The 14,445-nt window shown below is 35.6% G+C and overlaps 1 protein-coding gene across 1 annotated transcript in view; it reads right to left on the minus strand.

Moving 5' to 3' along the window:
• LOC115216692 (bromodomain-containing protein 1) overlaps nt 1-14,445 on the minus strand; it is a 106,706-nt gene that overhangs the window by 43,412 nt on the left and 48,849 nt on the right. The window contains exons 5-7 of the mRNA XM_029786221.2: nt 9,613-9,744; nt 5,313-5,441; nt 4,372-4,560 (exon numbers count right to left, since the gene is read on the minus strand). Coding sequence (XP_029642081.1) covers nt 4,372-4,560; nt 5,313-5,441; nt 9,613-9,744 — 450 coding nt within the window. The remainder of the gene's footprint in view (nt 1-4,371; nt 4,561-5,312; nt 5,442-9,612; nt 9,745-14,445) is intronic.

Consider the following 14,445-nt stretch of genomic DNA (forward strand, 5'->3'; position numbering starts at 1 on the left):
CACAATCTCTGATGATTTTGCCTGATGTTCTTATATTTATAACCATGAAAACTGCATCATAAAGGCTAGCTATTATCTTGAGAACCAGAAAATACTTCAGGTTCAAACAATTGTTGACACTCTCCAAAGTTTAGATGAAAACCCAATGGAATATGACTCTCACATCTGGAGTAGTAGTGTAGCTATATACATACATCTTAGATCACAACCAAAAGAAGCCATACAGCTGACTGACAATTTGTTTCCTATAATTTCTATCCCACAGTCGTACCATCTGCCCTCTCTCGCTATTCCAACCCTACTACAATGACTTCTGCTCCCCACATTCATCTAATTACATACTTGTTCCTCCCAAGACCACCTGATACCCTTGTCTCTCCTCCTCTCATCAACCATCCCTATCCCACCCCAAGTGAAACTATAAGCAATATAAATAACAAAGATAGTAGTTATTAGCAGCAACAGTGTTGATTACCAAGTTATCATGGAGTGCAAGTATAAATATTCTACAAAATTAGTAGAGATCTTCTTGGCAAAAGACCAGAAGGCCTCATTGTAATTTGAAAGGTGAAAGAATTTGCAGGCTGTATAATGCCCAAAGACATCCTATTTCTGATGGTCACCTGATTATGGATGTACACTTCCTGTTAGTGATGGCAGGTGACTTCTTTCAGGTGTTGTAGGTTTTCCCCTGAACAACTTCAGAACAATTCTACAACCCACATAGGAATTTAAAGTTTTGGCTTTTGAGTGTAACAGGATTTTATACATAGGAATACTTTGCTATCCCAGTTAGGTTACAAATGAAGTATATTTCCTGTATAGGAAATACTTGGAAACAGGTGAGGGTTGATGGTTGGACAGCATCCAGCTATAGAAAATTTGCCACAATAAATACTGTCCAAATACTGTTCACATGGAAAAGTGAACTTCAAAACAAAGATAGTGATGATGATGAGAAGGAGGAGAACAATCAATATAATTCCACCCAGTTAGAAGTTATATAACAAACTGTGTCAGGTGGATTGAATTTAAGCAATGAAGGTGGCAAAGTCAGTGACAGCAGAAAACAAGACTTGGGTTTAAAGATCATCATCATCATCATCGTTTAACGTCCATTCTCCATGCTAGCATGGGTTGGACGGTTCGACCGGGGATCTGGGAAGCCAGAAGGCTGCACCAGGCTCCAGTCTTATCTAGCAATGTTTCTACATCTGGATGCCCTTCCTAACGCCAACCACTCCGTGAGTGTAGTGGGTGCTTTTTACGTGCCACCCGCACAGGTGCCAGGCGAGGCTGGCAACGGCCACGGTCGGATTGATGAAGAAAGATATTCAAAGTCAATGCAAGCATCAGACATGTAGTTAAATGGAACATAAAAGTAAATCAAGTCACAAAATATGAATGAAAAACCATAACCCAATAGTTATCAATTCCAACAAATATCAATTTATATGCAACCTAACAACTACCCACAATATAATTATTCTTTTTATGTTTTACTTGTTTCAGTCATTGAACTGCAGCGATGCTAGAGTACCACCTTCAACAGATTCATCAAACATATCAGCCCCATTATTTTAATGAGTTTGGGACTTTTCCTATCAGTCTCTTTTTGCTGAACTGTTAAGTTATAGGGACTTAAACAAACCAGACCACTTGGCAAACGGTGAGATGGATAAACACACACACACACATACACAAAGGCTTCCACACAGTTTCCATTCATCAAATTTACTCACAAGACATTGGTCAGCCCAAAGCTATAGTAGAAAACACTTGCCCAAGGTTCTACATGGTGGGACTGAACCTGAAACTACATTGATGCAAAGCTAGCTTCTTAACCACGCAGCTATGTCTGTGCATATGAAGTCATGCCTATCAGTATCTATATAAATATGTCTATATAAATATAGCATAAAAATAGCATACATTTGAGTGATGTAACAATGAACAGAAATAGATAATGAATCACTAAATATTTGATATTGTAAGGTAAAACAGCCTGTTACAGAAATAATCAAAGATTGTCTACAAAACTACTGAATTAGTAGCACAAATGAAGACAGGAGCTTATAATACACTAATTGAAATACAACACAGTTATAAAGTGCATAGTGAGAGAAGTGAGTTAAAAATGAAACTCGGCATGTGAGAGTAAACATAGCGGATTTAATGATAGCCAAATTATACATGCACAGCAAAAGAAAGACAGAAAATCAAAAAACATTCACCTACACATAACAAAACTCTGTATTTGTTAGTATATATGTGTTGTATGTGGGTGTGTGTGTGTGTGTGTGCGCATTTGTTGGATATGTGGGTGTTTGTCTGTGCAAGTGTACACACACACACACACACCGAATATAAATAAAACAGATAAGAATATCTCTTTGACTTCATAACCAAAATTACTTAAAATGTTCTATAAATGACGATGGTAATGATGAAGACTTTCAAGCTATTAAAGATAAGTCTGTCTAATCACACATAGCAATATTCTGCATGTACACAGAATTAATGTACAAAATGCTAATTGTGATATACAACATAGCAATTGTTTATATGGATGAGAGTTTATTTATGTATTGAAATAGACTGCAAACAGTCATTGTGGAATAACAGTAAAAAGGTTAAAACAACACATTTTAAAATTCTATTTCAAATATATACTTGTTCTTAAGTTCAGTTCTGATTAAAATTAAGACACAAATGTAAGCAATGAAAAGAGGAATCCTTTTTGCATTATGGGTGTGATGCATTCTTGAAAATCTCAGCGTTATGTGAAATCCCAAAACACAAAATCAAGTTTCCTACTGAGTTCCTTGTTATAAATTAAAATGTATTTTGACCAATTTTTTTTTCGTTTGAAGAAAGAAAAACATGAACAACAATAAAAACAAACACATGAAAATAATAGTTTGAGGGCTGGTGTGAGGAAGGGTATCCAGCCATAGAATCCTTGCCAAATCAGACAAATGGAGCCCAGGCAGCTCTCCAGCTGGCCAACTCCTGTCAAACCATCCAACACATGCCAACATGAAGAACGGGTAGTAAAAGATGATAATGATATAACACAGTATAATATGTACACACAGTTTCTTTTATTTATACTTGACATTATCCCGCCACTACACCTGCTTGCTTTTATTCTCCTTCAAATACAAGAGCCACTTTCAGCCTTTCATCTTGCAAATTGAAAGATGATCACACTAGTGCTGATGCCATGAAAAAGAGCATCTACAGTACAATCTGTAAAGTGATTAGCATTAGGAAGGGCAGCAAGCTGTAAAAATCATGCCAAAACAGAGATTGGAGCAGGATGCAGTCATCCAACTTATCAGATCCTTGAACCAACCAACCCATGATAAGCATGGAAGATGGACATTAAATGATGGTGGTGGTGGTGGTGGTGATGATGATGATGATGATAATAATAACAATGATGATGATGACTTAAATGACATTAGACTGCACAGAAATCAATTATCTTTGATGAGGAAACATTATTTTATGCCTTAGTAATAGAGGGCCTCCATAGGTGAAGACTAACCATGCATCTGCCAGTGTTAGCAAATTATTGTAAATAATGTCACATTACCTAAGACTAGCTCTTTGGATCTGCTTGACAAAAAATCCAGATTTATAAATACCTTGAAATTTGGAAGGTTAATCCTCACTGGGAATACATTACAATCATAAAAGCTACTCAGAGACTACTGACTTTTTGGCACTTTGGATAATTTAATTAAATAGTTATACACTCAATAACTTTGCTAAAATTAATTGCAGAAATTTCCATGTTAATTATACACAGATGACTTTGCTTGCAGCACATGTAAATTTTTTTCATAGAATTAAAAGAATTTTTGAGATACTTTGAAATTAACTTATAATAGAGAATACTATTCCATTTTAGAGAACTATCCTAAATATCATCATCATCATCATCATCATCATCGTTTAACGTCCGTTTTCCATGCTAGCATGGGTTGGACGGTTCAACTGGGGTCTGGGAAGCCAGAAGGCTGCGCCAGGCCCAGTTTGATCTGGCAGTGTTTCTACAGCTGGGTGCCCTTCCTAACGCCAACCACTCCGAGAGTATAGTGGGTGCTTTTTATGTGCCAACTGCATAGGTGCCAGACGAGGCTGGCAACGCCCACAATCGGATGGTGCTTTTTACGTGCCACTGGCATGGAGGCCAGTCGGGGTGGCGCTGGCAACTCATTATTATTATTATTATTTAATGTCCACCTTTCCATGCTGGACAGGTTTTTCTGACCCATTTTAGTCACTTCTTATGACACACAATCCACATTTTTCAAGAATATCAACCACAGAGTAGTAAAAAAAACCTTAAAATCCACTCACCTGATCTCGAAGCCGCACAGCAGCTCTATAAAAGACTGTGTCCTTAGCATTATATGTTAAGCAATTCTTTATCATAAGTTCAAAGTCTGCTTGAAATTCATCAATGGTTTTGTAAATGTGGCCATCGACTTTCTTCCTAATTGTCGAGAAATCCATGGGGTGTTCAATGTATTCCAAGTAGTCTGGGACCTAAAAAATGTTCAAGTACAAATTATTTTGAATATATTAATACTTAGGTGAATTATAGCATAAAAATAATCACAAAATTTTTTGTGTGTGTGCGTGTGTATTCTTTTATTTGTTTCAGTCATTTGGCTGCAGCCATGCTGGAGCACCGCCTTGAAGGATTTTAGTCGAACAAATCGACCCCAGGACTTATTTTTTCAAGCCTAGTACTTATTCTATCGGTCTCTTTTGCCAAACTGCTAAATTACATGGAGTAAACACACCAACACTGATTGTCAAGCGATGATAGAAGAATACACACACACAACGGGCTTCTTTCAGTTTCCGACTACCAAATCCACTCACAAGGCTTTGGTCGGGTTGAGACTATAGTAGAAGACACTTGCCCAAGGTGCCATGTGGTTGAAAAGCAAGCTTCATACCACACAGCCACGCCTGTGCCAAGTGGTTAGGCACAGAAGTAGCTGTGTGGTACTTCTCAATCACATGGTCCGGGTTCAGTCCCACAGCATGGTACCTTGGGCAAATGTCTTCTACTATAGCCTCGGGCTAAAACAATTATTTCACAATATTAGATATTAGTAGGATTAGAATTAATAGAATCATATCTGAATTTATGACTGATATATTTTTATCATACTCCTCTAGGAAAATCTAAGTTTTAAAAAACACATCACTTTATATGGTAATAAAGAAATGGAAAAGAATAGATTATTTGAAAGAAATTTCAATTTAAGTGACTTGACAACACTAACCTCATTTGGAGATACAGGCTCAGCAAAAATGTTTCCCACATCTTTCTCTTGAATTTGATCTAGTGCATGTCTTAAGAAAATAACAAAAGGCTGCAACTGCATTTCTGTGGCTAATTGATGTACTCTTATCTGGAAAGGAAAATGTCTAAGGTGAAGCACCGGGTATGCTTTGTTTCAAATAATCATGCAACAAAAGAAAAAAAGGAAAATAAAAGGCATGAAAATGTACTATAACTAACAAAACACAACTACATTATAAAAATGGTGAAAAGATAATAAAGAATTGTTTTCAAATAGTGTGTATGCATAATCTAGCAAACAGATTTTGTTTAAAAAATTCCACATTTCTATTTTAATCATGTATATTCTGAATATACACAAAATACAAATAATGAGACATCATCATCATCATTGTTTAACGTCTGCCTTCTGTGCTGGATGTTAAATAATGATGATGATGATAATAATGTCTCATTATTTGTATGTTGTATATATTCAGAATATACATGATTAAAATAGAAATGTGGAATTTTTGAAGCAAAATCTATATATTTCAATAATTTACTTTTTTAATAATACAATATAGATATAATGATTTTATTCTATATTTTTTTCTAATGCAAAAGAAATAAGCACTAGAGCTCTGATGAAGCAATAATAAATGCTGAAACTAATCAGATCTCTTTTCCTGACCACACACACAAAATTCTATCAAAGAAAAACATAATTTCTACTTTTCATAGTAAGGTTAAAAGTTTACTCAAAACATATACTCATAAGTTTACCTTACATTTCAGTTTGTACTAAAATGATTCAACAAATCTTAAAATCTCATAACTGTTCAGATTCTTTGATATTACCATCATAAGGTCATACAGCTGTTTGCACTAATATTGACTAGCTCAATCGAAAATAAGAGTGGTGCCTATTCTTAAAGATATACTTCTAGTCACTAGGTTTGTAACAAAATTGTTGAGAAATCATTTAGTTAGTTGACCTGTACCTCAATTTATCTTACAATTGAAAGAAGAATTCTCAACTATTGTTTGTTCTTGCTTGAACAAGTTCTTGAGGTGCACATTAAAACATCCAGTAAATAGTATTATTTAACTCTGTTTTCAATGGCAGTGCATAGTACTAAACAATTTAATAATGCTAAGTTTGATTTACAAAACAACCTACTTTTGATGCAGATTTGGTTGGGGTTCTCTCCACAACCACCAACTTTATAAAAGATGTTATCTAAAGTTACAACAATAAGAAACACTATACTAGGTTGAAAAGAATTTAACTAATCAACAAGTCTCAGTAAACAATAGTTGTAGGCTTCAGACTGTGCCAGCTAGCCATGTATTTGAATGGCTTCTGAGCATTTTGACTATTTTAGTGCATTTAAATTAAATGTCATCAAAGTATGTTTGTTATCCTGATGAATGTAAAGTGGTATTATATTTAGTTTAAGTCTGTTAATAAAACCAAGTTTGATGGAGAAATGAAACAACTTCTGAAATCAAACATATGATACACAAGTATTATGGCATGTCGTTCAAACCAAACAAACAGAAAACAAAACTGATAAAAATAGTTGTATTAGTGGTGATGATCTATTGCCCGATATACCAAGCCAGAAATACTTAAGCCACTTTAAAAATAATTTATACATTTTATTCACAATAGTGTCTATATCCCTCAATATGCCCAGTAATCATGTATGAGTTGAAATTATTTTGTCATATCATAATTCACATACTCTTCATTGCTGCATATGCAGAGCCCTCCTACACATATTATTAAATAGGTATTACAACTTCAACAACAGCAACAAAACCTAAGTGCATAATCTTAACCTACTACAAACATCAGCAAAACATTGTTAGTCCTTATAAGTAAAGTAGAAAACACCTCTTAAGAAAACAATACAAAAACCTAATTAGTGAGCTATTTTTCAGATTGCAATGCTTATGCAATGTAAAATAAACACATCTATGAGTGGGTGCTGAAAAATACCTGGCTTTAACGATATTGTAAAAGGCCTCGATTTAAAGAACTCAGAAAAACTGAAGGACTGCTGCAATAAGCGTGTGAATCTGAGAAGGGAATATATTGAATAAAATCATAATTGACTCATCCTCCTGTATTTTCATTTACCCAAAGCCAGGAACTTTTCAGCACCTCTCATAAAATCTACAATAATGTACTACAAGAACCCATCTTCTCACTCAAAATTTTTAACCTTCATGACCTTTCCACACTTCTACTAAACATACACCCACAACCTCTTATGCAGATGACATGATAGTGACGCGTCTCTGTCCATTCCCCAAACAGTACCATAACTATCTGGAATCATCCAGAATCCTGTTTGCAAATGAAGAGATAAAGTACTACCTACCAAATCTAATATGAAAGTTCATTAGATACAACCAATTATCAGCATCACAAATCTCTCATCATGATGCCACGGATTGGTTCTGATGGTTATTTGATACTACATCCAGCTCATCCTCTCTCTCATCAAACATGTAACAGTCATTAGTATTTCCCTTGCCACCTCAACTACTAACCACCACACTTCTTCCCTTACAGATCACTCCTTTACTTTCTTACCATCCATTACTCTCCTACCACTGCCATCTCATCATTCATCATTGATGCTCTACCTTTCCACTTAATACCGTTCTTCTATACTGTTAGCTGCTACTCCCCTCTCCAGCAGGTCACACATTATTGACATCTATCACATTCTAAAAACTGACCATTTCTACAATTAGCCATTGCTTTGCTCTCTACAACCACTGTCTCTCTCATTTCTCCCTGTCATCACTATCCATCTCTGTACCATAACTCCTTTTATTTCCATTTCTCCTTCCTTCCACATTGTCAGCCCAATTTATTTCTCCCAAATATACACTTGCTTCATTCTCCCATCTTTGTGCACATTCTACAGCCACCCTTTACTAACTGCTCTAATGTCACCCTGATTGAATGGAGACAACTGCACGGGAGATGAAAATTCCTTTTGTTGTGAATGATAAAAGGTACTTTCACGAGCGCTGATACTATGATAAAAAGCACCCAATACTCTGCAAAATGATGGGTGAATGAATGGAGACAACATATTGCCAAGATGATCTTTTTAATCTCTTCTGTTAAAGAGACAACTGTTCTAGTGCTAGTGCCCCAATAAAAAGTATCCATATTCTCTGTACAGTGATGTTATTGAAGAACATTTGGTCATAGAAACCACGCCAAATAAAACATACAAGCAAGATGTGACTCCTGGTACATTTAGAAAGGTAGTAACACTAAATAAAAACCAACTCAGACTATGACAACCTGTCCAACCCATGTCAGTCAGGAAAGTAGATGTAAAACAATAATAACGATACATGGGAAATTATAATTTAACCCTTTACATCTGGCCCAGATATTATGCCGTTTGCCAGACTCGTCTGGCACGTAAAAAGCACCCACTACACTCATGGAGTGGTTGGCGTTAGGAAGGGCATCCAGCCGTAGAAACATTGCCAGATCAGACTGGGCCTGGTGCAGCCTTCTGGCTTCCCAGACCCCAGTTAAACCGTCCAACCCATGCTAGCATGGAAAGCGGACGCTAAACGATGATATGTTCAAACTGGTAAGATCTGGCTTTTCACACCTACCCTACAATGTCATTCTAAAGAATAACCAATCACATCATTAAAATCTCAAAGCTATGAGATGACACATAATTTGAAATAATGTGAATAAAACTGCATTATATTTGACAGAGTTATCTGAATGCTGAAGGGTTGCAGCATTTACACAGGTACCTCATTTTACCAACACAAATACCAACATTCGTGAACAAACAATATATTAAATTTATCATGAACCATGTCAATTATGTCTAGGCACACTCCTCTATTCCTTGAAGAGCAATAACTGTTGAGAGAAAAACTAAAACCTGTGAGAGGAATATTTTCCTGAATTATGAAACAGTGGTTTAGAACAAAGTAAGCTGAAAATACCAAATCACAGAATAAAAGATGCAATGGGTTGTCTCATAAAAATGACTTTCTGGTGCACATTCAGCAAGACTGCACCTTGCCAGATGAGATGCTTTCCAATAAAAAAATTCATTGTACTTTCCCACCAAACCCATCAGAATGGTGTATTGTGAATAACATTGTTACAACTGATGTAGAAATTTGCAATACTAAAAAGAAAAATTTTCTTAAAAAGCTTAGAAAACTATCATCTGCTTCACATTTTACTTTTAAAATGTTTTCTGAATTCGAGCAATAGTAAAATTCCAAACCTGTTCTCTTTTCAGCTTTTCTCGTTTCCTAATGAGTTCCACCAGCAGACGAGCTTTTTCAAGATCCTGCCGAAGCCTCTGCCAATATTTCAGTTGTGCTCGTAAAGCATTGCTTTGCTTATCATTCTTTGTCTGCAACAAAAATTGAATAAAATCAATAAAAATCAAGACTCAAAAAAATCAACTTAGTATATTAAAATGATCTGAAACCTACTTAGTAAATAATCATTATGATATTGTGTTTTTATCTAAAAAGCAAAATATTTAAATTTTGCTATAGTAATAAAGAGCAATCAGAAAATTTTAGAAGAATACAATATTCAAGTGACAATCAAAGAGTCAAATTTAGGAACTTGAATACACACAAAAGGAAATCTAATGTGTTAAAAAAAAAAAAGCTAAGCCATAAACTATAACGCCATAAATATGTTTCCTATCCACTAAGGGACTGTTAGGGGATAATGCTAAGATTTAGCACCGTGGTAAGTAAATGAAAGATAATTTCAACATGGAGAGGATGTTACCTAAAGTTATCTCAGGTAATATTTCCAAACAATCAGTTACTTATTCCTTGGCAGCTACGTGGACTGACACTCAGATAATTAAGTATAGTGCTCAAATACACTGAAAAATGCTTGTCATGTATATGAACTCCTTAGAAATGTAACCATAACCACACAGCTATTTTACTTGTACACAATGATGTCTTAAGGAGGAATTCTTAGCTCATAAAGAAATCAGAAAAAATAACAAGAAAATTCAAATTAGAAATATCATCCTAAGAGTTATCTCAATTCAATTGTTGCTGTAACATTACATAACATATCAAGATTTTTTTTTTTTACACAGATATCTTTCAGGGCAATGCGCACTAAAACTTTTAATTACTCTAGTTTGATGAGCAGTTGGCACTAACCTTTAAAATGCTTGTAGTCTTAATAGATGGATTACATTTAAAAATAAATGTCTATTTTCTCTTAGAAGTTTATTTATAATAAATCTCTTCAAACCCACATTAATTTATAATTTGTACATCAAGAAAATCACTTCATTCAAAAATATAAATTACTGGAAAAATATTAAATATAAATGAAAAAGATTGAATTAAGCTTTGCTTTATTGCTTAAGAGAAAATTCAATAATAAATCATTTGCAACAGAACATTAAAAACAATGTTGAAGTAGAAAAAACATGGAAACTGAAGAAATATGGGACCTAAAGGGAACTTTTCTTACAATTATAACAGATGGTTTTATTGACCACAGACAGACTAGTGTCAAGGATAACTGTAGTTTATTTAGAAACAGCCTCTTGCAAGCTTTGATAAAGGTTGAGGATGGCCTAACAGTTTCTTTAAACATATGTGATGCAGAATGCTGAAGCAAGTCAAGCAGTTAATAAGAAAGAAGGAAAATGGGAGAATTAAAAGGAAAGAAAGCCATCATGGCACAGAAATACTAAAACGCAAAATGGAAGGCTAAAAACAGGTATTCCTAGGAAGAATAATGACACAGTTAAGAAGTATTCTAAAACTGTAAAGGGGACGAAAATAAGGTATAAATAATTAGACTAGAAAAAAACAGATGGTAAAAGCAAATGAAAACACCACAGGAGAAATTTCTATGTGTAAACATACATAGAGACATACTAACAATAGGAAAGTGATCCATTTAAGGGTTCAAGAAAATTATTAATTAGATGTATTAAAAAAACTAAGGGGAGTCAACAGAGAGCCAGACAAATACTGTTAGTGTACCAGTATTCATTCAAGCTCTTTCTGTTCCGAGTTCAAATCTTGCCACAGTCAACTTTGCCTTTCATCATTCCAGAATCAATAATGTAAAGAACCAATCAGGAACTGGTGTAAATTCATTTCTTGGTATTGGCTGCACTGTACTGTGAGAACATGGTAGACCACTCACAGTATTCCATTTCTCCAAGATGGCCACTTCCATCTTGTCACAGGAAGAATGTGGCCACCAAAGTTCCTGACAGGGAACAGCACATGATCATGATGATGGCGGTGATGTATGTAACAGGCAGTGAGTAGATGCAGGGAAGATTAAAAAACTAGAGTGCTACTTTCAAGTGGAAATAACCTAAGAACATAACACTTTTGCAACTATATTTCTGGATAGAGTTACTATGAGCTTCAACTGATTTTAAATATAATTAAGTCTTTCTTGGGGTTTAACAAAATATCTATAACTTTGCTAATTTGTATATGGCATGTTGGTCTCGACCAACTGAAATCTTACAATATCATTCAATCTAAATGGTCACTTTAATACAAGCTCTCTCAGGTGAATATTAAAAATTCTTGAAATAACAATTTTAAAATTAAGAGATATAATGAGCAGGCACTACTATAGAAGTAGTTTGAATAGAAAGGTCTCAAATAGATGAGGGGAAAACTACTGCCATAAAACTTGCTCAAAAAATTGCCATCACTGTTAACAGTTGCTTTAAAAACATGTTACAATAAAAAACTGAAGTGATGTTATTAAGACAGAAAGAAACCAAAGATACTATTAACTAGTTGTGGTAACAGTTTAGAATGATACGAATCATGCACATATAGTTATGGGTAACTTTAATAAATACACCAGAAAAAAATTACCTTCATAAAAGGAGGAAGAGGAGGAGTCTCTTTTTTTCTTTAGATAGCAAAAGATGGACTGTTTTACACACATGCCAAAACACATAAGAGAAGAAAAACATTTCATAACATTCAAATATCTCCAATAAATTCCAGATAAACCACCGACAGCCAGATATATCTCTGCAAACAATCACTCTTTACTTGAATGGGCTATGCTGCCAAGGCAGCGAGCTGGCAGAAACGTTAGCACGCTGGGCGAAATGCTTAGTGGTATTCTGTCTGTCTTTACATTCTGAGTTCAAATTCTGCCGAGGTCAATTTTGCCTTTCAAGATTGATAAAAATAAGTACCAGTTGAACACTGGGGTTGATGTAATAATCTTACCCCACCCTCAAAATTGCTGGTCTTGTGCCAAAATTTGAAACCAATATATGTAGGTATGTATGTATGTAAATATATATATATATATATATTACACACGTAAATGCTGAAAATGTGCAGAAAATAGACTCCATCAACTGCTGGGGGCAGGCAAGCTAGAGGTAGTAGATAGCTTCTGTTATCTAGGTCACCAAGTTAGTAGTGGAGGTGGATGCTCCAAGAGCATAACTGTGAGAATAAGATTAGGCTGGGCAAAGTTTTGAGAGCTCCTACCCCTGCTGGCAACAAAGGACCTATCTCTCGGAGTGAAAGGTTGATTGTATGATGCCTGTGTGTAAACAGCTATGCTACATGGCAGTGAAATGATGGGCTGTGACAGCCAAGGACATGCACAGACTTGAAAGAAATGAAGTCAGTATACTTTACTGGATGTGCAATGTTAGTGTGCATGTTTGACAGAGTGTAAGCATCTTTTTTTCAATTTCAATTCAATTCAATTTTTATTGGCTCAAAAAGCAAAAGCAAGGCCATGTAGGGGGACAGGGAGATATGTACAGGGAGAGTAGTCATACAGAGTTCAGGCCATTTCTGGTCAAGAGAGACTTTGAATCGAGCAGTCGTCGGCATCTTCACTATCTCGTCCAGCAGCTTATTTCACAGATCCGCAACTTAGATGGAGAAAGACCCTCTCCTTCAATTGAGATGAAATTGTCATAGATAGAGCTTTTCGGAGTGACCCCACAGCCCACGCTCTAGAGCAGGAGTGAAGAACAGCTATTTGGAGAGGTTACACTTTCCACTTATGATGTTGTGAGCAAGAATGAGATCACTTTCTTGAGAGAAAGTTAGGCATAAGTGGCATCAGATGTGGTGTGCAAGAGAGTTGACTGCACTGGTATGGTCATGTAATGCATATGGACAAAGACAGCTGTGTAAAGAAGTGCCAATCTCTAACTGTGGAAGGAACCTGTGGTAGAGGCAGACCCAGGAAGACATGGGACAAGGTGGTGAAGCATGATCTCCAAACGTTAAAACTCGCAGAAGCAATGACTAGTGGCAATATGCTGTGCTTGAAAAAGAGCTGTCAAACAAGTGAAATTGAAGTTGTGACTGATGCTGGTGTCATGTAACTGGCACCTGTACCAGTGGCATGTAAAGAGCCCTTTCGAGTGTTGTACCTCACAGAGGTGAGTTCCTTTCAAGCATTGGTCCTCATGGAGGCAAAGTGGCAGAGTTCCTTTTGAGTACTGGGCCTCACAGAGGCAATGACCAAGACCTTTGGCATTATATTGTGCTTGAGAAGAAGACCCATCAAGCCATGCAAAATTACAGTTGTGGCAGATACCAGTGCCGTGCTTGTGGCATGCAAAAGTACCCATTACACTCACGGAGTGGTTGGCATTAGAAAGGGCATCCAACCATAGACACCATGCTAAATCAGATGAGTCTGGTGCAGCCTTCCAGCTTGCCAGCCTGGTCAAACCATACAACCCATGCCAGTATGGACAACAGACGTTAAATAATGATGATGATGATATGTGTGTATATGCATGCATATATGTGTGTGTATGCATGCATATATATATATATATATATATATATATATTGTGTGTGTGTGTGTGTGTGTGTGTGTATGTGTGTGTATGCATGCATATATATATATATTATATATATATATATATATATATATTGTGTGTGTGTAATAAATAAAATGGGGGGAAATAGAAATAGAACTGAAAAAAAAAATCTGAATGCTTTCCAATAAAATTAGAACCAGTAAAATAAATACAACTAAAAACACTTCAATATAATGTCTAAGCATGCTCACAGTTTAAATACTTATTTAGAAA

Source organism: Octopus sinensis, linkage group LG1, assembly GCF_006345805.1.
Source record: "Octopus sinensis linkage group LG1, ASM634580v1, whole genome shotgun sequence".
In the NCBI taxonomy this organism is placed as follows: Eukaryota; Metazoa; Mollusca; class Cephalopoda; order Octopoda; family Octopodidae; genus Octopus; species Octopus sinensis.